At 45.3% G+C, this 25,060-nt stretch overlaps 1 protein-coding gene across 1 annotated transcript in view; it reads right to left on the reverse strand.

Moving 5' to 3' along the window:
* The window catches only part of SYNDIG1 (synapse differentiation inducing 1), a 40,994-nt gene that overhangs the window by 14,022 nt on the left and 1,912 nt on the right, over window positions 1-25,060 (reverse strand). The window contains exon 2 of the mRNA XM_005426200.2: window positions 18,673-18,810. Within this exon, the coding sequence (XP_005426257.1) occupies window positions 18,673-18,810 (138 nt within the window). The remainder of the gene's footprint in view (window positions 1-18,672; window positions 18,811-25,060) is intronic.

The raw sequence follows: 25,060 nt of genomic DNA on the forward strand, positions 1-25,060 counted from the left end.
CATTCCCTGCAGGAGCAGCCCATCCATATGGTGCTCAGTGTGAGGAGGGACAGAAGCCTCGGCAGGACACCCTGGCTGAGCAGAGGGCTCAGCCTGGCAAATGCAAAGCTCAGCAATCAATGCAGGCCCTGTTTTCATGGTGAAAGGATTTTGCTTCTTGCTATCCCATCCCTTTCTTTTAAGGTGTGGGGAGCAGGGTGTACTACCCTGGGCATCTGGCAGGATGGCAGCACCTAGGAAGGAAATATCCTTCCACATGGAAGCCCCTTTATTTGGGCTGTCTCATGTCCAAGATCACTCCATCACATACAGGCAGGAAGAGGATTTCTTCAAGTTTGCTTTTCCTGCAAAACCCAGCTGAAGACTATCCTTCCTTGTTAAATACCGGTTGTCACTTTTCCTGGCAGCGATCACATGCCACACTGCCACAGCAAAAATGTCAGATGAGACACTGAAAGTGCACGAGCCATGGGCTTCACCCCATCCTGGGGAAGGCCAGGGACCACTGTGCCTTAGGATCTGACAGCTCACAGGATCCATACCTTGGATTTGCTTGTGCCAGGGTTTTCCCAAGACCTCAGCCAGCTGGGAACAGATGGAAGGGGCACTCAGTGCCAAGATGCTTTTAAAATCCGCCTCCTGTGTGGGCTCCTAAGCAAGAGCAGAGTACTGAAGGGAGATCTGCTCTGTCTCTGTGAACAGAAGTTTTCAGAGTAATTCTTACCTCTCGTGGAGATAAACAGACCTGTCTGGTTCACTCAGCTGCAGTTTTACACCGAAGGCTATGGAATTTGGTGGGCCCCATCCACAGGTGGCAGCAAGTCAAGCTGGATGCCAAGATATCAACAGGGTGGATGCTTGACCTTCCACGGTGCAGATATGGAGCTAGGGAAGGAGAGCTACTCAGTGAGGCCCAAAACCTGTCCTGGTCTGATGTAACTGTTGCATTTGTCCATCAGAGGATTTTAGCAGGTAGTCATGCAAGAGGAAAAGGATTTGATGATTAATTATTTCAGAGTTTGCTTGTTTGCTTCTCCTTCCCCTTCCCTCTGTCTTTCCCTGTCATGTCTCCACCTCACTGGGCTAATACATGTTTCATGGCTGAAATACATCCTCTCTGAAAATATTCCACTGAAATATTCATGAACAACAGTTTTAATTATTTGCTCAGTGCTTAATGACTTCATGGCAGCTACTCTGCCAGAGGCCTAAAACAACTGTCTGCCTTGGTGACCAGCACTTTCCCATTGTCCCACTCTTCTCCCTCTCTGTGTCTCACTTTTTTTAAACTGTAAGTCCTCAGGGATGGGCTGAAGCATTTTTCTTAATATTTCCAAGGTCTTTGATTTGTAGAACTCCTAGGAAAATAGGGACCCTTTTCCTGGACAAGTGCTGGAGGCAGTAAAAGAGACACAGATGTAATCAAGAGCATCTTAGTGACATGAGGAGAACTGTCCACACTTCTCTCTTCCACTGGAAAACAGCAGAAAGCCTCAACACTTCTTGGAACAGGACACAAATGTTATTACAGTGTGGCCCTTTGAGGCTCTCTGCTGCCCTTCAGTTCAGGGAGGAGATTCTCACAGCGGCAAGGATGCCAACCCCAAAAACACTCAAAGGTGAAGGTATATTGCATTTGTAATTACATTTCTATTTCCCTCTACAGAAAAGCTGTCTGCTGCTGGAGGAGATATTTCCTTGTTACAAAAGTAGTTATTCCTGCTCTTTTAGAGTGATTCCTTGGTTTATTGTGCCAACAGCAGCATCACAAGTACAACGTGCAGAGAGAGGAAATCGCTGTCCCAGGGCACAGCTCCTCCACTCCTGATGGCAGCAGTGCTGCAGGACTCTGTCCCTGACCCCCTCAGCAAATGTCTCAGTGACATTTCCAGCCTGCTGCTGAGACAGATTTAAGATGTGCTCTGTGGTGTCTGCGTGCTGGGGGCTGAAGAAAGATATCCACTTGGGGATACCCTTTCAGGGACTGTCAGCAAATACGTCCCACAGGTGAGCAGCAGCCAGAAAGAGGGCCTTCAAATGTCCACATCTGGCATGATGGGGAAGGAGGACAGTTCCAGGAAAGGGGAAGCTTTGAAGCCAGAAGGCCTCCTGACACCCCAGGGAGGTGGTGTGGAACAGCCACAGCTGCTGGTGGTTTTGGCAGCCCTGGGCAGCAGGGCAGGTTGGAATGGTGTGCCCTGAATTTCTGTGTGGGACTCCAGAGTGAGGTGGTGCTTCATCTCTCCTCTGTGCCATCTCCCCTCTTGGGCAGGACTGCAGGTTGAAACTTCCTTCTCCAGCTCGGTGTTAGGCAACGTGCCAAAGAGCACTGGGAAGGGGAAAGAGGATGATAAAGAGAAAGGTAAGAGACCCTGCTGCACTGAAGAGTCAAGAACAAATAGCTGGAGAACTCAAGCAGCAATCTTCAGCGGCCTTTAACTTCTATGGAATTTGAAATTTATTGTCATTTGTATGTTTTATTCAAAAATCTCCTCTTGGCAAATTCAACAGAACGTGAAGGTCTTCACAGCACAGAGTGGGCTGGCAAGGGTGCTTCGATTCAGAAAAACATTGAAAACTTGGTCAGACCAGACTTCTACCCCGTTCTACAGCAGCCTTCCCAAACCCATGAGAATGCCAGCACTGCAGCACCAGGGGCCAGTGGTAGATGTGTTATCCTGCCCTTGCCTTCATACTGATTAACTGACCTACATTTTGAACCAAATAATTTCTGTGAAGAACTGAAAAAATTGCAAGAGCAGTAGAAGAAGTGGCACTGCTCCTGCCAGTGTCAGCTGATCCCCGTGCAGAGCGGAGGTGGCATTCGTGTTTTGCAAATGGGCCCGAGCTGCAGCTCCTCTCACTGCTAAGCTGCTTCTGAAACTTTCTGCAACAGCTTTTTTACACCCACCCACGCAGAGAATGACACGCTCCCAGGGCTGCACGGGGAACTTAGCAACATTTTCCTGCTAGAAAGACACACAGGTAGCAACAGCAGCCAGATCCGAGGCGCCTCTCAGTGCCTGCACCACCTCTCCTCCCCACCTTCCCCTCCACAACTGCCAGAACCCTTCCATGCCTTGTCAGGGGCCCTGCTCCAAAGGACACGATCAGCCCTTGGCATCCATCATCTCAGGGGCAAAGCAAGATCTCAGGTCACACAGCAGGGCCAAGGACAGCTTTGGGTCCCTCCAGCCCCAGAGTCGAGCCTGGGCGACCTGCTCTTACTGTGGTTGGGATTCCACCATAATTGGGTGGAAATGAAGCTCTTCAGAGCAAGGACACTCGGTGACGAGGCACAACTGCAGCTGGGAGGGGATACAGATGTGGGAAAGCACCAGCCCAACCTGCTCTGGGCTTTATCCATGTCCTTAGTGTGCAGTGGCATGGAGAGAGTTTCTCAAGTTCCTCCCATGAACACAGAGGTGAGGACATCCTCCCACAGCAGACAAAGGGACAGACAGGACCAATGTGCACCAACTCCTTGAAGAGATCTGGATAATTGTGGCTCAAAAACCCCACAGAATTCCCCATTTTGGACCCTTCTGAGAGACAGGAGAAGCGAGATATCCTTGTGGGATAACAAAAAAAATAGCAAGAAGTTTGAGGAAGAGGATGGGAAGGCAGACATTGCATTGGTAGCAGATGTTCCAGACCTCAGTGGGACAGACCTGAGGTGCCCAACAACTCCAGACAAGTTTGTTTCTGTGGTTCTGTTTCATGAAACAAAATCCAGTGATCATGCTACTTTGTTTAAACTGAAGGACTGACTAGAGTATTCTCATGACAGATGTCTTGCTATGAATCCTTGGAAATCTCATCTCTAATGCTGCCAGGCTTGGAGGAGAGACCACTCTTTGGGATCCAAAAAGGCTGGAGATCACTTCTTGCTCCATTAGCAGGACTGCTGTTCCTCAGCAAGTCTGAGGCTGCACAAATGCAGCTGAGCTTGCATAATATCAAAGAATGGACACTTGAAGGGACAGTAAGGTTTCATCAGTGGGAAACAGACCCTGGGAAGTGTAAAAAGGCTGGGAAAGTACACTCAGCTATTTCCCCTAAACAGCCTTCTAGTCTTCAAGGAAGGTTGCCATGGAAAAAGAACAATTTAGAGATCTCAGATCCCTTTTGTTTGTTTTGTTACTTTGTTCATTCCTTCGTGCAGTGAAGATCCCAGCAGAACCAGCAGGCTGGCTGGCACAGCCAGTGACAGATCTCAAATATTAACAAACAGATCTGCCTTCTGCAGCTTGGAGCAGCCTTCCAGAGAGGGGTGCTCTGACAGCAGCTGCTTGCTTGCATGGTCTGGTTGAAGAGGATGTCAGAACGATGTGCAGGATCCAGAATTGGCAAAAGAGGCTGATTAAAATAGCTGTGACTGCTGGCAGAGCACGGACTAAAAGTGCTCCTGTTCTAAGTGGATAAGTTTCAATGGAGGAAATAGCTGTCAGCTGACACAGACATTGAGCCCCAGCATCCCAGGAATACTGAACCCAGGGGGAATTTTTCACAGCCCTTTCTTCACCAGTAAACCTGAGATTTACAGAAACAACCAGCAGGGCCTGGCTGGGAATTTTTTCTCCATGTTCTTTATATTTGTTTGCCTGTATTATTATACATTTGACAGAATGGGACAGCTCCCTGTGAAAATTTTCGTGGAGGAACACAAAACTGTTCTGAGAAAAGGGAAATATTTTGGTTCCAATTCTCTGCTGTGGCTCAAAGGCAGCTCCAGCAGGATGCTGCATGCCCAGGAAGCTCCAGGATGTTTCTGCAGGGACTCCTACCACCACTAAAGAACACAAATAAAAACCAGGGTAGCAATTCTGTGTGTTGGGTTTAAGTTCTTTTTTTTTCAGCAGGGAGGGGAAATGAAAGGAAACATTCAGCTTTTGGACCAGCTGTCAACCCCTTTTTGATGGCCAGAAATGTATCAGCACAGCCTCTTAGACTGAATTTGTAACTATTCTTAGATAAATGTAACTATATAAAAATACGTAAGTATTCTTAGATATTCACTTTAGGTTTACTGAGTATTAAAAAACGCCTGAAAGTCTTCCTGCTGGAGGAGACTACTGACTGTTTTCAGAGTGTAGGGGACTTAACAAAATAAAGCAGAAAATAACTCAATTTTAGTCTAAAAATATGCAGACTTGATCTCTGCTAAAAAGCGCTGGGGTCACCATCTAGGAAACTCGCCAAAATATTATAAACATGACATCAGATCAAGGAGCACAAACACAAGACAAATTGTTGTGACAGAGATCTCATGTGACTTCACCAGCCGAAGGACATAAAAGTTGCATGAAAAAGTGAGAAATCGTACAAAATGCACATTATACCTGAAAGCAAAGGAAGCATACAATGTTTCATGGATATCAAGAATAATTCAGAAGGAACCAGCCTGGAGTCCTGATCTGTCCCATTACTCAGAAGCAAAGTATAGGCCTTAAGTAGAAAATTAAATCCTAGAGCCTTAAATGCACCCATTTATGGGAAATGGAGACCTCTTATCTCATGATGCAGGTTTTCCAGAGCTGCAAAGTGATTTCTAGTCATCAGTCCCACCTCCCTCCCATTTCTTCATGAAAAAGCGTAGAAATATCAGAACTGGAATTTGATCCTGAGGAAGATTTTTGAAGTCTGGAAAGACCTCTTAGGTTGAAAAATTAGTGGGGTTTTTTGTGGTTTTTGGGAGCTTTTTTGGTTTGGTTTTTTTTTTCCTCCTGTTGAAGGAGAAATGAATGGTGGAAGAAAAGAGGCTCCGGGTATTTGCTGCCAACACTTTTCTGCTCTTTGAAGCAATGAGCTACCTTTCAAAGCAGCTCCAAGTCACGCCTACTCACCTGCCTCTATGCCTTGAAGAATTTTCCTTTTCTAATGAAGTTGGCTTGGAGACACAGACAAGACAGTACTCACCAACCCCAAGGTCTGTAAATAAGATCATTGGGAAAAGACTGCAAATGCGCCAGATATCAAAGTAGCCAGTAAACTAATTTAAGAAGGAGATTGATTGCTGCTGTGTGAAATTAAAAATTACTATGCTTTTTTTTTCCCACTGAAATTAGTCACAGAGGAGAGGCATGTTAATAAATCAGTTCTGGTGCGTAGCAAACAGGCATAAGGAAAAGTAATTAAAAGCTTGTAGAGATCTTCATCTGTGTCTATAAAAGCTGCAAAGCCATTCCTGGCTGCTCATCTACACATTTGCCCATCTCTGCCCTGGTGAAGTGATACTGCATTTCACCCTCTTTACGTTTAGAAAGCTTTTTCTGAGATCAAACCCATCTCACTGGACCGAGAGTGTTTTAGTCATCCTGAAGAGTGTGTGGAGAAGAATACAAATACTTCCTGCCTTTCCCATGCTTGGAGTGCATTCCTGATTTTTCTCCCTGTTCAGCTCTTCTCCAGCCTTTTTCCCTGCTCTGCTCTGCAGCATTGAGGAGCCTTAGCTGCCCTTCAGACATTGAATTTAATGATCCTGGTAACTGTGCCACACAATAGAAGTGCAGGCAAAAGAAAGAAGGAAGAGTTGGCACAGGCAGAGATGCATTGTGCTGAATTTTACATCAGGACCAGAAGGGTTTTTATTATACGATTTTCTTCTTTACAGCTCCCAGCAGAGCAGAGAGTGCACAGAGAGGCTGTAAACCCATACAGTGCAGTCTGTATAAATCACAAATATAAAGCCATGTGATATTCCCTCATGGCAATCCAGCACCCTCAGCCCTGTCAAAGCCAGGAGGGCCCATTATTGCTGTTGGTGGCATGTCTCTGTTTGCAGAGATAAGAGAAGAATGAAGAGGGGGCACAGCTAGTGGAAGGGGCCAAGGGTACTGGGGATTCCCAATACAAGACCAGTATACCCCAAATATAAGGAGACTTACTCAAGAAATTTTATGAGGTCATGACAAAAATGGGCTTAAGACCTCAAGACCTTTACACCTAGCTGGGGTAGCTTTTGCACCAGAAATGAGATCCCTGCTCCTAACTGTACCAAAACGCCCCTTCCACACACATCCTGACACTCCAGGAAGCAGATGCAATGGCTGTGAAAGATGCTGTTTAAAGATGTTTCTCTAGGGGGGAAAAAAAGAGAAAAAAAAAACCTGTTTTGTGAGCTAATGAGCAGCCCTGGCAGCTGAAATGATCTGTGGCACATAATTTCATGTCAAGAGACATTTGCCTCCTGACAGCCATATTAAGGGAGTCCAGCTGGGTGCTGATGTGGTTATCCTTTGCTGGTAGGTATGGAGATATTTTCCACAGGCAGACAGGCTGCAGGCTACTGATCCCTCCTTGCTGGGGCTCAGAGGCAGCCAGCTGTCCCAGAGATCCCTGCCACAGACAGCTCATCAGGGAAGTCAGGGGATCAGAACTCAGTACATCCCTCCGGGTGTCCAGAGTTACCGAGGACCCCACCAGGGGGCTCAGAGACCCTGGCACACAGCCCAAAACACCTGGGGACTTGATTTTGACCCCTGGAGCAAGTTGCCACCTTTGTATGAGGACATGAAAGACACAGGTTTGAATAGTGTAATAACAAAATGATCACAGGGTGAAAATGTAGATTTTAGGATTTTTGGTGTGGGGGTTATGGGGACAAGATGGAGGAATCTGGGAGTGTCCAGCCTTTCTCCTTCTTCTTCTTGGTCTCCATTTTCTGCAGTGATGTTGGCACTTTGGGATTGGTTTAGAGTAGAAGTGCACTGTCTAACACAGGTGGTAGGCATTGGGAATTAAGTGTAAATATGTTATAAGTAGTTTGTAGTATAAAAGGACAACACCGCCTCAGGGGCGGTCAGAGTGCCTATGACTGCCCTGCAGAGTGGACCTCCGCTGGGCAGAAAGAAAATTTTATAGATAAGAATTAATAAACAACCTCAAGACTGAAAAGTGAAGAGTCCAGACTCGTTCTTCAGTTGCGCGGGCCGAAGCAGAGACATCCTATGCATCTCAGGGCAGCAATTATCAACAGCCACCCGAGATCAGGGGATCCATGTGGAGGGGGAGCAGCTGTCCCAGTCCCTTCTGCTCCAGAGGGAAGCATTAGCCCATGCCCTGAGCTGCTGAGGCCACAGTGAGAGCATTCCTGGGAGCTGAGCAGGCAGATGCCATGGGAGATGGATTGGGTTTCCATGTTCTGCCCTGAGGATAACGATTTCCTGTGGGTTCTCACCGTGTTAGAGAACACAGGTACCATAAAACAAGTTGAAAAAGGAGCTGTCCAGCAGCATAGGTGATGGTGTTTGCTCATGCAGAGCTCACTGCCAGCTCTGACAGAACACACAGGGTTTCCAGTCAGCAGAGACGTCACAACAGCAGTAATGAATGTGCAAGGGAGGCAGAGAGGCAGGCTGGCTTGTGTGTGCCTGCAGCTCCTGAGCAGTCACTGGTGTGTGTCCCCCAGCCTTTTCTTAGTGGTTTCAGGGTCAGAGGATGGCAGGTTCTGTAAAAGCATGTGATAACAGACCCTTTTTCTTCTACCAGCTTTTGCTCTAAGGCCTGCCTTTCATGCTCTGAATTTCCAGCAGATCACCTCTATTTCCAGCAGCTGTATTTGTTACCCTCCAACCTGATGTCCCCAGCCACAGATGCCACCCATCAGGGATGCTCTAGGGCTTTATTGTTCACAGTGACTCATGAAAACCATTAGCTCTGAAAAGTAGCCCACTGAATGTAAAAGGAAATCAGCAAAACAACACATGACAAAGCAGTTGTGGGAAGTGATGTAAGCCTTACTTGGTGCTATGTGGCATTGAATTAATTCACATCCACTTCATGGGCTCTGCTTTCACACCCAGGTGATGTACAAAAATGAGTAAAGGATTTTTTAGTATTCCCCACTCTTCAAGAGGACACTGTGTCTGTCTCTAACGTAGTTTCCCTGTTTACTATTCTGAATAAGAACACGGTGGTGACAGACAGATGGGCAAGGTGAACTTAAAAGTCCTTGCCATGTGCAGTGTCTATGATTTCATGAGTCATTTCAGTCAGAAAAAGAGGTAATGAAACATTTGAATGGAGCTAAAAAGACATGACATCATGGCTCTCTTTGCTCTCTTTGGAATTAGTAGTAAATTACATTAACCTCAGCCATTTATCATTAACAAAAAACCCCTTTAATTTGCTTTCCAATAAATACATGCCCCCTCTCTCTTAAATCAATTCACCAGAGAAAAGTGAGAGGCTTTCTCCTGCACACGCAAAGCAGAACAATGTGGTCCTTGAACCACTTATAGAACCCCCATCATCAAAAACAAATCACCAACAGCTCCACCACAGCTACATCCAAACACCAACTAAAATACTTAACTGCAGCCTTTAGCAGCAGCTCTTGTTCTGGCTGCTTAACTGAGCATCCTTTCCATCTGGGCTGGCAGAAATGCCCTGGTGAGATTCCCTGGGCACAGCTGTTTATGCCTTTCAGAGCACTGCTGTGTCTGGCTCGTTTTAAAGTCAGGATTTTCCTTGAGACATCCTAACTCACAGTGACACAGTTTTGCAGGATTCATCAAAGGGGCCTTGAGCTGATTAAAGGCCTCCCTATGACTTGGGAGGGTTACATGGACCAGGTTCAAGCCCTCTCCCTGCAGGTCTCTCCTTTTCCCATTTTTGATGTTTCTCCTCTCTTTTCTCCTAAAAGAGACTCCATGATGCTGCTATGCATGTGGTGAAAAGAATAAATAGAAAGCCACCTTGCCAGAGTTTACAAGTGGTGGTATTTCTATATTTTACCATTGGTCCTCAGGTTGCATCTTGCTAGGAAGAACGATCTTACTTGACACAATTAGAATCAAAATATCTGAAGCTTTGGAACAAGGTTGATTGATGAAAAATTGCTCAAGTTTCAACAGAACAAAGTCAGATATGGTAAAAATAAGGGACAATGCCCTTGGGATTTAAATATGGATTTTGACTGTGGGGGGTACTGAATGTGCTGGGAAACAAGAAATTTGTGCTCTCAGCTAGAAAGCACACTAGAGAGAGCCACTGAATGTCACAGGACAACATTTCTGCACCACATTTAACAAAGTGAATCTTTCAAATATGTGTGACATCCTGAGGACACATCAGGAAAGGCCCAGGTGATGCTCAGGTCACTCAAACTGAGACTGGGTGAGCACCTGAATCTTTAGCACAGATAATTTGGACAGTCTTGGGACCAGCACTTTGACAAGATCCCATGAGGTCACAGAAGTTCTTGCTTTTCAATGGCTTCTGTGTAAACCAGGGCTCCTAATTAATTGCTTAATTAGTTACAGCCTGTAGAAACCTGCTCAGAACAATGCCATCTGTGCAACAAGGTCAAGGAATGAGGACGCTTTTGGAACAACGACTGAGTGTGGTGTCTTGAATTAAATTCAGAAATGTCAGCCTGGGACAGTCGCTATTTAAATTAGTACAAAGTCCCACGTGTCTCTGGAGCAAATCCCACTTCCTGGGTTCTCCCACCTGGGAGGATCTGGAGTGTGCTCTCTGCCATTATCAGCCCAAGGACCACTGCCAGCTTCTGCAGCATGTCCTTGTCAGAGCAAAGGGCAATGCTGGGAGAAGCTACTTGCTTTGGATCTGTGGGAAATGAATTCTCCTGCACAATTCCTTCTGCAGATTCCTCATCGGATGAATGAGCCACAAAAAGTCCAAATGCAAGCCAGACAAAGGCTCTCTGAACAGAACTGGGAAGAAAATTTGCCTTTCTTGCTCCCACCACCACATTTCTACCCCTCCTGGTAGAGACAGTAGTAGTGAGTAAAGATCCCCCATGGTGATACACCTCATAATGCTGGGACAGACAGAAACACCCACTGGCCACCATTGGGAATGAGAATTCCAGGTAATGTTTGGTTGGAATTGCACCCTTTCTCCTGGATTTCATGATGGTAGCAGGATGAAGAATGGGGTTGAGCAGAGACTGCCAAGCCCATCTTTGCCAGAGGATGCTCTAAGACCTCTTCTTTTGCCCCTGGCCTTGCCCATCCTCTTGGGGGAAGCTGAGTCCTCCTGCAAACACGTGTGGGCTGGCAGGAGCACCCCTGACTCTTCCACACTACTCAGAAGTAATGCAAGAAATGGCAATAATGCAACATGTGAAAATGTCATTGATAACTTCTTGTCCATCACAACCCATAATGAGCGTATTTAATACCAAACTGGCATGGGGGAAGGTTTCCCAACATGAAAAAGCTGATGGTTTTTTCATCCCAAGCAGATAAAATTGCAAACTGGTTTTATTACCAAGAGTAACAGTTTTATTGCCAAGATGACAAAAAATATCTTGACAGGTATATTTGAATGTTTTAGATGCAAACTGCACAGATGCAGGTAGATCCTAGTCCATTTCTTTTTAGCTGGTTCTTGTAGCTTGTCCCAAAATAAACATATAAAAAACTTGATCTCTTTCCTACTGCTGGGAAGTCAGTCAATTCAATGAAGAATCACCATTGTCTGGGAGGCATCTTTGGGTGCCTATCTCACTAGATTCAAATCTTCAGAGAGATACTCTGCGGCCTGTTTGAAAGAGATGTGTAGATTGAAATCAGAAGTGATCAATTTCCTCTGCTGTGCATTCAAACAAAGTAGTAATTCAGAAGCCCTCACCAAAAGAGATGCTGAGAGATAGCAAGCTGTATATTCAAGATTAGAATATAGCTCTGAGTCTCTGGTACATGATGTTAATCTTTGATAAGAATATTAAAAAACTCTGTGTATGTTGCAGACTGATAAAATATTAACCTCAAGCATCGAAGACACCCTCATCCATTTACTGCTGCCTACATTGAACTTCAAGTGAGAGGGGCCTCCTTTCACTGGTCTTCTTTTTTAAAGGGTGCTGCCACAGCAAGAGATGAAAGAAAGGTCTGTTCTATAAACAGCACCCAAAGAACTGCTCTAGATGAGGGTGCTGTTCTCCTTGCCACAGCAGACTTCAAAGCAGATCATTCACCACCTTGCATGTGAAGACTTCAGCACATCACAAAGCATTTTGGCCTTCCTTGACAATGGAAACAGACATTGGGATGGCCAGAAGGAAAGGACCATGTTCCATTCCCAGACCTGCAAAAAGATCTCTTCTTTTCTTTTCTCAAGCCTCTTTCAGCAGGGCAGACATTGGGAGGTGCAAAATCATGTGCCCTGTTTCTGCCCTCAGACTGTGAACATGCTCCTTCTGCTTCCTCTCCTGAAATATTATTCTTCCTGGAAAATCTACCTTTGCAGATGAAAAAAAAATGGGAGTATTTAGCTGAGTAAGTATTTAGCTGAGATTACTAACAAAAGCCCCAAATCCATTTCCATAAACCTGCTAACAGCATCTCTGCTCTCTAAATTTAAAAAAAAAATCAAAACACTAAAACCCCACTGCCTAAGACTAAAAAGTTCCTTAAACTTAGTCAGAATTGCCTAAAAGTCAGGGAGACTGAACCCCTGATCAACTCCTGTGGAATATTTATTGCCCTACTCTTCTGATGACTCCACCAGAGAGGCCTCTGAGTGAATTTGTGAATACTACAGGCACTTCCAGCTTAGTGGCAGCTGTGGACTGGAACAATCCTCACATTCTCATAAAACTGTGACAGAACAAGTCAATTGCAAAGCAACAAAAAGTAACAGCAGGATGAAGAGGGTGCCCTCCTGGCATCAGGATATTTTATACCCTTGCAGTATGGCTATATTGACAAGTCTCTGGGGCTGTATCTGGCTTAGCAAAATGTGTGAGGCATAAATAACTGGCAAAGGAAAATTCACGTACAATACTTGCTATCGTGGAGGATGCTCTTGAAAATAAAAGAAAAAGATCCCTCATCTCCTCGAATGCTTCAAGTTGGTCTCTCTCCTATCTCCAAACTTCCTGGTAATTAAACACCTGCATAATGAATTAAACTCTCCAGGGAATGTTATTTGCCAGCTACTTTTTCAATTATTTAAAATTAGCTTAAGGGCTAAAGCAATCAGGTCATTCATTAATTTAATTCCTTTTTGTAGCCGTACTCCGTGACTTGGAAATGAAACTACAAGATCAAAAGGACAAAGAGGAATGAAGAGAAAATTATACAAGACACTTACAAAGTTCCCTGGCCCATGACCTCAGCCAGGATGCACAGTCTTTGCTGGTACACAACACACTCTAAATGGCCATTTTCTTGTGCAGACAAACACTTCTCTGGAGACATCTTCCCAAAGGGAAAAGTTGGCAGGAGCAACATCCGCGCACACGCAAAGCACTGGCTGGCAGCCAGCTCCCACTTGGACAGATGAGAACTGGAGATGCTGGGAATTCATCAGCCCCACTTCAGAGCAGCTATCTTTGTCTGCAGAACTGCCTGGGGGAAGGAAGAGGGGAAGAGATCCTCTTCTACCCAATCCAGGGTGAAGCTTTCCTCTCTTCTCCCAAAGGACCAGAAGCTGCAAATTTCTTGAATGTATTAAACCACACCACAAGCTTTCTGCAGAGGCGAGGGATGTCACCCAAATGCCCCATGTCACCAGGGGCCAGGGTCATCTGTTTCTGAGCTGCTTTTTCAAGCACAGGAAAGCCAGAACTCTCTGATGGTGACATGTATACCTGGCTCCTTCAGCAGTGTTGTGGCTGGGAAGAGAATCCCTGCTATTTTATTCCTCTCTGCCTGGCAGATCTGTCACCTGCCTGATGGCAGTAAGGGGAGGAGTGTGGTCCAGCAGCTAGCTGTGACCTTCTGCAAGAAGCCCATGGCCTGGTGGCCTCCCAGAACCAGGGCTCTCATGCGAGTGCAGTGGCCACACCATCAGCACTGTGCCATCTCAGCAAGACAGCAGCACTGAGCTCCTCTAGGACAACTCCTGCCACAAAAGATTTCTGCAGTTCCTTGTGAGGAGGAACTAATTTTAAACTATTTTCACTCCTAGCACAACTGGGTTTAATTGTTTTACAGATCACCTTTTGCAGCAGAAAAACTGCAACAGTTGAGAAGGGCAAGAGGGCACCTGGGTGTGCCTGTACATGCAGAGAGCTGGAGAAAGAGCTCAGGGATTTGCTTTCTGAGTGAGTTTGCTTTTTTGAGAGAGCTCAAACCTTTGTGTGGCAGTCAGCAGAGACTGGGCTGGGCAGCCCCAGAGTACACCCAGTGCCCTTTACCCAATCTCTGAGACTCAAAGCAACAGCCCTGCTTAAGCAAAAGAATTGTGTAACTTGGTATCTGGTCCAAGACAGCAAAAGAAAGGCCTTTTATTTTCACTAAAGCTCGTCATCTTTAGACAGCTCTTTTGTTCAAGCATTACTTGGACCAAGAAATAATGCAGTGTGGAAAAATCTCTTGAAAATGCAAAAGCCTCCTGTCTGCTTTGCTAGCATTGCTTCAGCAATGCTGACCAGCATATCCTGCAAGTATAGATCTTGGCCTGTCACTGCCAAGGAAAGAAAAATAGCACATTTTTTGTTCTTCTTTTGCCTTTTCTTCTTTGATATAAGAGGTTGCTGCATCCCCTGTACAAACACATGCTCCTGGCTGTGTGTCAAGCTCTTTATAATAGACCATATTCATTTTTTTTATGGAGTAAAGTGGGACAGATAAGAAACAAAGCAGGGTGGATGGATAAGAGCAGGGCATCACCAGCCAGGCTGGTGGAGTGTGGCACATCATTCTGCTGTTCTGTCTCATTGTTTTCCCTGTTGATACAGGGACTATAAGCCACCTTTCTAAGGAACAAAGAGCAGATAGCACCTGGCTGTTATTTCTCTGTCCTCTTCTGTTGGATGTCAAAACCTTATGCCAGAAAAGCAAGGACAGTGAAATCCATACATGTATGCTGAGCACTGAAACTCTGAAAAAAGCTAGAATTCATATTATTTTCTACCTTCCAGTGGAAACATGAACATTCTCTCCTTCTCCCCAGTGACTACTGAAATATGTCAAAATACAGATATTTTCCAACAGCCCCTGTCTCTGAAAAGTGGATGAAAAGTAACCAAATATTTCAAAAGTTATCATGAAGAAAGACAAGCTACTCTTTTTTTTCTGCTCACATAGGCCTTGTTTCTGTGTGAAAACTGTAGAAAATCCTGCACCCAGTGAGACAGTGTGAGCAAATAATTACAAAGCTTTGCATCCCTGCATGCCCCTGCCAGGGAGGTAATTACAGCAGGGAGCCAGCGCAGCAGACGGGCAGAGATTGCTCCCCTGTGCTCCCAGACCTGCCTGGCAGGTCTCACCTGCTGCCAGGGAGGAGGGAAGGAGGGTGGGGAGGCTATTTGAGAACCTGAGCACAGGTGGAGAAGTGTGCAGAGGGGTTTTGTCCAGGTGTGTGTCCAGGTGAGAGTTGGGTGGAGGTGTTGTGCACGCTCTTGTTTCTGCCTGAAAGGGAGCAGGCACAAAGAGAAGTTCATTCATAGCATCAAAGGCTCAGCTCTCTCATAATGAATTTCTGTTTACAGTAGGGAGGGAAATGTGTGACATGGTATTGCTCTCCTTCCTAAAAATAAAAGCTGGGAGAAAAAGAGGATTCATGCAAAAAGACCTTTCAAGATTGTTAGCACCACCCCCCAGCCCAAGCAGGAAGCCTGACAGCCCCTGAGAAATCATCTGACAAGTTCAATAGTAAACTTGACAAGACAAAAAAGATATATTTTTAAAGTTCTTTCTTTGATTTATGAGGCTTCACACTTGCCTACAATCTACAAAGCTAAAAATATCTTTGGAAATAAAAACTGAGGAACCCTCAAGACTCCAGAGGGTGGTGATTTATGAAAAAATAAACATAAAGAGGTGGGGTTTTGATCACATACTGCTTGTGGGGAAGAGGTTTTGGTGAAAGACATAATTTACTCCTCTTTCCAAAAGTTTCCTTGCAAAATGCACAAAACCTCCTTTGATTGAGCTCTTCAATGGTTGACTAATGAGACAATCCAAACAATGGCAAGCCTAAAAACTTACATGCCTCACTCTGGAGAAGCAAATGTGAGAGAAGACAGGACACCTGCCTGAGAGTGGAGCTGAGAGGAGCACAGGGCTGAGCAGCTACAGGAGGTGGGGGCAAGACTCTTGTGGGGAGGAAAACACAAATAAAACCAGAAGGAAATAACTGAACAAGTGGGCAGCGCAGTGATGGCCTCAAAGCTCCGTGTTTTTCTGAGGGAAGATGAAAAGCAGCAAGTCTCAGCTTTGCTTGGGATGAGATCACCAGGTGACATCCTGCTTGGAAAAGTGGATATCCCAACGGGAAAAAAAAAACCATGTTGAGCTTTCTTAAAGTGCACTTCTGAATCCACTGCTCCTCCCTGCTGGCTCACCTGTGGATGCACATCTTCATTGCCACCACAGAGGCAGACCCTGCACAGCTGCACCCCTCAATACATAGGCTCTGCAAGGAGCCCCAGGTCAGCAGCACATTGGCAAGAGCCTTGCTGGAGACAGCAAGTCCCACACAGAGCACAAACATCACCTGCAGGAGAAACCTGGCTTTCATGGAGCACAAACCCCCCAAAATTCAATCATTCTGTTGCTGAGGAGCACCTCTGCTGTCTTACAGCATCCAGCCTTGTGTCATTGTTTTGCAGCATGACACAGGCGTACACATCATAAATGTGCTGGCAGGTGATGGAGGAATAAACAGAGCACCTATGCCTGTGGAATGAGCTGTACTGCAGATACACCTGCTGCAAACAAAGGCTTCCTCTTCAAATGACCAGATTTTTAAACCAAAATTCACTGCCAGTGCTGTATGCTGCATCAAAGAACCCATCCCCCATCTCTGAGTTTCCTAGGTGTTATGATTTATTCCCAGGTGGCCTTTTTGCTACAACCGCTCAGGAAACTTTGGAAAACACAAAATTTTCAAGAGCTCAAGAAACTGCAAAAAAAAAGAGGTTTGATCATGAGTAGCAAGAGTTGATCTTTAGCTATACCTCTGGCTTTTGCTAAAGAAGGGGGAAAGCTGGACTATTCTTTTGAATTAAGAAGTGATCCCAAATGTTATGAAGGAGTTTAAGTTGAATGAGCTATATAAACAGAAACCACATATATGGTTTATGTGTCCAAGTATGAGTTGATATCACTGTCAATATTAGCTTAGCAAGGTGCAGGGTTTTGGTGGTTTGTACCAACCATCTCAGCATGCTCTCAGCCACAGCAGGTTTGGGCTTAATGTGGGTTCCATTTTTCCCCCAGAAAATGCCAGTTTGTTGGATGTGGGGTTTTGCAGAAGAATCACTTTTTCCATGTGTTTTCTCAGGGCTGTGATGGACCTGCTGAATGGGAAAGCAGGGAGAGAAAGGAGCTCCCTGAGAGCTTGGGCAAAGGACAGAGAGATGTGATTTTGCTTGACTGGAACAAGCTGGACCATCTTTCTACAAGAGATTTGAAAATTGAGTTTAGGCAGCCACATTCAGCTGCTCTTCATCACTATACTAAACCAAAAAACACCCAAGTTTTGGTTTCCAAATGCCAAAATCCTTCAGCATAGTACCAACATTTTTCCCTGTATTCATGCTTTTTCCACCTTCTGTATTCTCCCATGGAAGACAGAGGCTCCTACAGACTCATGCTGGCTCCTGGGATCCAATCACAGCTGGATGCCCTGGCCTTTGCACACTGTTTCTCAGCACATTTAGCTTCTCAGCCATATTGCTTTTTAGTATTAATTACATTGGGGGGTTTTGTATTTATTGGATCATGCTGTGCTTTCTTTGCTCAGATAAAACTATCTCACATACAATCAAAACTCAAACAGTCAAATCTTGTTATTTTCCACAGGACAAACACTAATTGTCTCAGAGGCTTCCCAGAGTAAAGGCAGACTGTTCATTTGAAATAAAAAAAAATAGTTCTCTATCTCTTCTTGAGTTTTTTGGGGTTTTTTTGATTTTGAAGAGTAGGATTCTTCAGATCTGAAGAGCCTTCTCTGGTATGACAAATCAGCAGGGCTGGTAGATGTTTAGTGCAGGCAGATTAGAAAGACAGCTGAGAGGGTGAATGTGAAGGGCGCTGTGGAGCAGAGACTGTAGTTTGCAATAGGCACTAGAGAGAAATATAATCAAATGTTTCCTCGCAGTCGCTGATGAGGCTGCCAGTGTGACTCCTTCTCTGTCACCTCACATTATCTGCCCTGCTGGGAAGCTCAGCAATTACACTGCAGACACTTATGAAGACATACTTGTCGAAACAAATGATGGGCACGAGGTGATTGCGAGTTAAAAAATGTTAAGACTGCCTCGTGAAGAAAACAAACCAAAACACAGTCACTCCTTTGGTAAAAAAAGAGATATTTGCATATTAAAATTTGAAAGGAAGAACTGACTGAGCAATTTTTTCCATGGGAAAGGAAATGGTTTCTGGAAAGCAAATTCACATCTGCAGAACAGAAATTATTTTTATAGTCCTGGAAGGATATTCTAGCTTATCAGCTTGGGACAAGTAGATCTGTTTTCCCAATGGGAAAGCCAAGTGTTTGAGCTACCAAGGGTGTTTTCTATTCAAAAGCCAAGTCCACAGTGGATTCTTAGCTGGACATATAATCTGACATGGAACCTGACCATTGCCAACTAAAAGCTAAAATAATTTGCGGACACCTCCCTCAGCAAAGTATCTCAAAAGGCAGCCACCACTACCACAGAGACACGTCCAGGTGGGGAAGGTGCCACCCCTTGAACTACCTTCCACTGCCCTCGAGAATGTCTGGCAGGAGATGTTTTAACTTTACCTCATGGGACAGGTAAAAGGCAGCAATTCCCAGTGGCCAGAAGCAGCAGAGCATGGAGAACACAGTGAGGCCGAGATGATCCCTTGGTGGCATCATCAGGAAGTTGTCTTCACTCTCGGTGTCACTCGAGTAATCGCTCTGGAGCGGCAAAAGAGAGAAACATAGATGGGCTGGTTAATGACATTACTGCTCTTCCTCTGCCATCAGCCAGTTCCCTGATCATTTGACCATTTCTCCTCCTCTTCCTCACCCACTGTGTCACAGACTCCATCACTGTTGCATGAGCTCAAAAGCAAGAAAAGACAAATGTAAAGATACCACTGCAGGCAGCTGAAAAGGAAGCCCACTGAAGGAAGGGGCTCTCTAGTCAGATGAACCAGGGTGAATATTTCCTTTTAAAAATAAAGGAGAAGAAGGAGAGGGAGAAAATCACAGTATTGCTGAAACCACCCCTTGAAATTGTGCGCTCACCTGAACAGGTGAGATACAAAATCAAAAAATGCTTTTGATTTCTCAGGTTTTTGATTTTCAGGTTTTTGTGTGCTGGCATAGTATCTGTGGAGACCATCTTTCTGATATTTCAAATTGCCTTTTCTTTCACATAAAGATGAAATGGGGAAAAGATTTCTCAGGTAACTTTGGCGCTGTGCTGAATCACAAAATTATCAGCTATGCTGCTTCCCAAAGGCCAAATTGACCCACCAATGAGTTACCAAGGGTGAGAGAATAATTCTAATCATACAGTCCTGACCATGCAGACCAACGGTGAACCAGAAGGGTGAAAAAAAGTCAAAAACCCCAGAAAGAAATCCAACAGCAAAAGGTACCTCTTCCAGTTAAACACTCCTTTCCCCGAGCAAACCTTCCTTCCCAACATTCTCTCTTACAACAGGACACCTCATCCTGAGCTTACCAAGAAATCTTCTCCATTCAGAACCCCCCCTGACATTGGGATTATTGATAATTTGCCTACCTAGCTCTCTGTCTTCACTTATTCCTGGATCTGCAAGAGCTGCATCCTGACACTGAAGAAGCTGGATGTTAGTCTTGTTGAGAAGTCAGAACTACATTTGTCAGTTAGGCTTCTCTTCCCTTCCCTTCCCGGGCACAATTTCCCAAGTTTCTTGGAGAAATCAGGCATTGGAAGGCAGAATGCCACAAAAAAACATCTACACAGGAAGGAGGAAAGAAGGGAAGCCAACTCCATTTGTAAGGTGCATTTAAGATGCAGTTTCATCACAGCCTGTAAGTGCCTGAGCAGATAATTTCTGATCAGAGGCAGCTCTTTCATTCTGTAGAAAAGCTGAAGTGACTGAAAGAAGAATAGAGGAAAAGCAGACACAAGGTGCAGATTTTTTTTAACAGAGATGGTGATGAACCCTTTTCTGCAGTTGTAATGGATTTCCCATTAAAAAAAAAAAAGCCTTTTCTTAAATCAAGGCTGGCTACCCCTAAAAGCTATGAGCTTTACCTCAACTGAGACATTACAATTGCTCTGCAGACAGCCTGCCAAGCACACTGGAGATGTCAAACAGGGTCTGCTCTGAACTACCAGAGCTGCCAGCAACCTCTGATGGATATTCAGGAAGCAGCCCTTTTACTTTTTTCCTCCAAAGCAACCAATTCAGCAACATGCACACACTGCATACAAAACTAATTCCTTATGTGGCCCTGTGGGATCTGCCTTCAAATCCAGATGGTCCAGTGGTCTGGTTTGACAAAGACCAACACAACGCTGCTCCAAGTTAATATGTGCTCTGTTTCCCTCCACACAATGCCTGTTCCAGTAATGTAGTTAAACAGGATGACCTGTTCTGGCCAGCACTCTGCATCCTTCTGCTCTCCTGAAAGTGTTCTGAGCTCACCTCCATGCAGCAGATGCTGAAGGCAGCAGCTGGATGGAGGCTTTTCTGTCAAAGGCTGTAGTTTATCACTGCTCTGCTTCCAAAACACACACTCATCCCTGAGCAGCAGGGGGATGATTATTTATTATCTTTATTTATTATTTAGTATAGCAATTATCTTGCTGATAACTTAAGAGGTGATGTCTCTAAAGCCTGCTAGTTATTTAATTTTTCCTGTCTATTTATTTTTTTCTCTATAAAACTTTGAGTTTTGCAGTTGATTGCCTTTCAGTTTTAAAGGCATTTAAAGGAGCCATAATCCCCTAACACTGACCTGCTCCAGCTCCTCTTGTTTCCCCAACTCCCAGTGTAAAAATTGCCCTGTCAGTCAGGCAGCCAGCCTTGCAGAATGGGCTCACAGAGGTCTCTCCTTGCTTGGAAAACTTTTCACACGTAACTTGGCAACACCAAAACTCAACAGGCAAAACCCCCTGGCTGTAGTTGCCCAGGCCTATTCTTCCTCCTTGATCCCTGGGCTTTGATCACCTCCTTTGTGGTGTTTTCTGGACCCCCACAGCCAGGCTGCTCCTCAGGAACTGGCATCCAGCACATTGCCACTGGAAGGGGATCACTGCAGACAGCAATGAACAATCTGCACTAAAACAAACTGGGGCAAGTGTGCTGTGACCCTTCATGATTGCTCCCTTTTTGCTTCTCAGCTGACACAGCAGTCCTCAAAGACGTGTGCCAAATATCCACCCTCCACAAATGACAGCAAGCAGCTCATCCAGGGCTCCTGCCACTCACAGGCTGCATCCCAGAGACATCCCTGCAGAGCTTCAGCCTGAAAACTCAGGGCAGTGATGATGAGAAAGGGAATTGCTACCATTAACAAGATTCATAGGAGGGCACTTGGACACTGCTGAAGGTGACTTCCCAGCCATGCTCCCTTCATCTGGAGCTGGTTAATAGAGGTTAATATCCCTTGGCAGGGCTCAGTATCTGCAGACTTGAGTGGTTTCTCCTTCAAAGGAGAAAAATAAGTCAAATGCGAAGTGTAATCACTCTTGGAACCTGTTAACAATGTGCCTTTGAAGGAGCTCAGAGATCTAAAGCGTGTCCTGTGGGTAGGATGAGGCAGTGCTGTGACTGCATACCTGAGTGCCACTCCTCTTAGGAGCTCATGCCTGGGCACCACGCCTCTGACAGCACACCTGGGCTCTTCTGAGCATATGCCATGGGACAAAACCACCAAAAATTACATTCCTATATCCTCAACACAGCCCTAGGTGAGTTTGGCCAGGGTACTTATGGTGCTGTTTTCCTCCACTGCCCAGGCGCAGAACAGGAAAAATGCTGTACACCCAATTCAGAGGAGAGCTGAGACAGCCAGTGAACTCATCAGTAAAACCAGGCTGCAAACCCTGTCTTTGGGTTGCAGAGCTGTCTGGAAAGGGAACTCTGCCATGCACAGCCCCCAAGGAGTGTTCAAACATTCTTTCTGGATATCTACAGCCAGGGGAGGCTGAGGACACAGTCCAGTGCAGGACCACAGGCTGGAAGCATTGACAGAAAGTATGTGTGATTTCATGGGGCTTGATGGGCATCAATTTCCTCAGGATCTTCTCTTCATGTTGCAGAAAAAACGTGTCAGGAGGTGCTTGGGAATGGTGAGAAGAGTGGTTGGATGGAATAGGATCCAAATTCTATCTCTACAATTTCATGCTCAGGTCCAGAGGATGAGTTTTCACCACAGAATCCAGCAACTTCTAGTGGGAAAAAAAGAAGAAATGCATACCTTGAAAGTATTACATTTCTTTTCTTCTTTCACTCCCAGAACATTCTATTTATTTTGCTTTTAGAGATTGTTTCAGACATTGCTGGGTGCTGGGAAAAAGTAAGAGGTTTTTAAGAGACAGCTCCAAGGTATTCTTTTATGCGACGTAAATGAATAATTTAATTTGCTGCCATGAATAGCTTGGGTTTCTCTAAATAAGCAATCTACCTAGTGGCTAGGAGGGAAACTAGCAGGAGTATAATATGACAAATGCTATTTTTGGATAAAAGATGGCACATGAACTCTAACAGGAGGGTATTTCGTCTTGTAACTCATTTCATATTTCACTGCCGCCGCATTTGACAAGTTGTCTGTCTATTAGTTGTGGCGTAAAGAACTCATAAGATATTTATAAATCTTACAGAGATACCTAAATAGGGAATCATTTGATTTCAGGGGATGGGCATGGAAGAGAGAAGTTGAAATCCCTGACAGAATGCACAGCCTTCTGTTTTCATGCCTGGAAATTGCTGGAGCAAAGCAGGGCTCTATATGCGAATGAGAGCTGTTTCTGAGATGTTTTTCCCTCCAGACAATTATGATTTTCTTAGGCAGACTGAAAAACACTCCACCAGGACCTGAGGAGCACTGCTAGTAAAAAATCCCTACAAATAAGTTGGCAAAACGTTGCTGCAGGGTACAACCCGTGATCAGGATGTCTCCTGCTCCTCTGTGGCGCCTCCCATGTCCTTCCAGAGTCCCCAGGCTTGGGAAGGCAAGAAGGTGTCTCCTTCCCATCAACTTGTCCAAGACATGCTGAGCTGGATAGACCCATCCTGAGGAGGCTGGCAGCCAACAGAAAAGCAAAACCTGCAGCTTGGCTTGGTCAATTCTTCAAACCAAAACCGAATTTATCAAAATGGCTGTGCTTTTTTTCCAGAACCTTTCTCTACTGCAAAGTTTTCTGCCAGAGAACAGCAACCTTTCTGCTTACCAAGAGCCCAACTCTTTTCAAAAAGGCAATCATGTTAGAAGCAGTCTGACCTGCAATAAAATTATTTTCTGCATGTGTCCCTCCTGAGAATCTTGCATTGAGGTGGGGGGGTGGGGAGACACTACAAAGGGAGGAGATCAATTTTTTGGCATTTCTATGAAATTAAATATCCATCCTCAAAAACCCTAGGCAGGCATTCTGGTATAAGGCAGGCAGTGCCAGGGAGACATGGAGGAAGAGCAATGACTCACAACCCCAAGGCTGGTGTGTCTTCCAGAGGGCATTTTACAGAGATGCTCAAGGTGGGACTCTCCTGACATGTGGAGAACAGGAGCTAGCCCTCAGTTTTCAACAGAAAAGAGCTCTTCTGCACAAAGCTGCACTCTTGGCCAGTGTTTCCAAAAAGGGGCTAGTTTATAGAGTTTTTCCCCCAGAAAGAAGTGCCAAAGCAGACATGAGCTCTGGTCTGCTCTGACACTCTGCAGCTTCCATGCCTTGATGAGCTGTGGCTTGACAATCAACATGACAAGATACACAGCAATGTCCTGTGCCACTCTCGGGGCAGACTCAAACCCTTCAGGATTCTCACAGTGGAGAAGCAAAATTTGCATCTCTTTTGTGTCTCCCTCTTCCTCCTAACTTCTGCTCCCAGTCCTGCTACTCACTCTCTCCCATCCCATCTATTAGAAACCTAAAAGTGCATTTGCTTTTTGTCAGTGACTGGCAGGGAAAAAACTTCTTCCTAGTGTGACACACTTGTGCTGTGTGATTCAGGTGCTGGTTTTGTGTAGCTAAAAATCTGGCATGGTTCATCACCTTACTCAGTGACTGTTTTTCCTTAAAGAGTGCTCTTCCATTCCCAGAGTCTCCACACATGAGTTTAGGTCTCTAATGAAGCTGTGCTCTGGCCAAGCCCAGGAGGATCTCATGCATCTGGCCACACAGACACAGCCTCTGTCCACCAGAAGAGCATAACACAGCAGACACCTTTTTTCTGGTCTGGTGCTGTCAAATTCCTCTCTCCTCTCCTGCATGACCAGCTGCATCTGCAGAATTTGGACCTTCCTGGAATGGAAGTTACTTGCCATGCTGAGCTACTTCTTGCTGCAAACAGCTGCTCAGCAGGTTGATCCTTTGGGATCAGGGAAAAGTTCATGTAAGAGTGTGAAAATCTCAGTGCTGCACAGGGTTGATCGGGGAGGGCAGCAATGGAGACAGACCCTGGTCTCAAAGCAGAGGTTTCTAGCAAAACAAGTGTTCCCAGCTAACCAGGTCCTTATCCAAACCATGTCTGGCTTTCTCCTCCCCTGTTCCTAGTGGAGGAGAAATTTTGATGGAGAGGACAATCCATGGGGTGGTGTGTACTTTGTGAATGTCTTACTCTGAGCACTTTGTACACACAGGTCATGATGGCTGTGCACACACCTGTGTTTGTTAGCACAGTGTCACCCCAAAGGTTCAAATGAGACAGGGAATCTGTGATTCCAGATGCTCTTCTCTCATTCAACAACTGCCACGTTTTGTCTCAGGAGGTCTGTTTCCAGAGAAACAGGTCAGAAAGAAGAAGGAGCCAAGGAAAAGGATGCACACAGTGTCAGAGCATGTTACCAAAATTTACTGTCTCATTTCTCCCCTTAGGATCAGGGGAGGATGAAGTTCTACAGCTGTTTTCTAAGACACAAATGTTCTCTGTGAAAAGCTGATCAAGTTCCTCCAGTACCACTTTGAAGAGGTTTTTTTCCTTATGCTGCTCATTTTCCCAGCCTTTTTTTA

The sequence above is a fragment of the Geospiza fortis genome, unplaced genomic scaffold (genome assembly GCF_000277835.1).
Source record: "Geospiza fortis unplaced genomic scaffold, GeoFor_1.0 scaffold271, whole genome shotgun sequence".
NCBI classification, from domain to species: Eukaryota; Metazoa; Chordata; class Aves; order Passeriformes; family Thraupidae; genus Geospiza; species Geospiza fortis.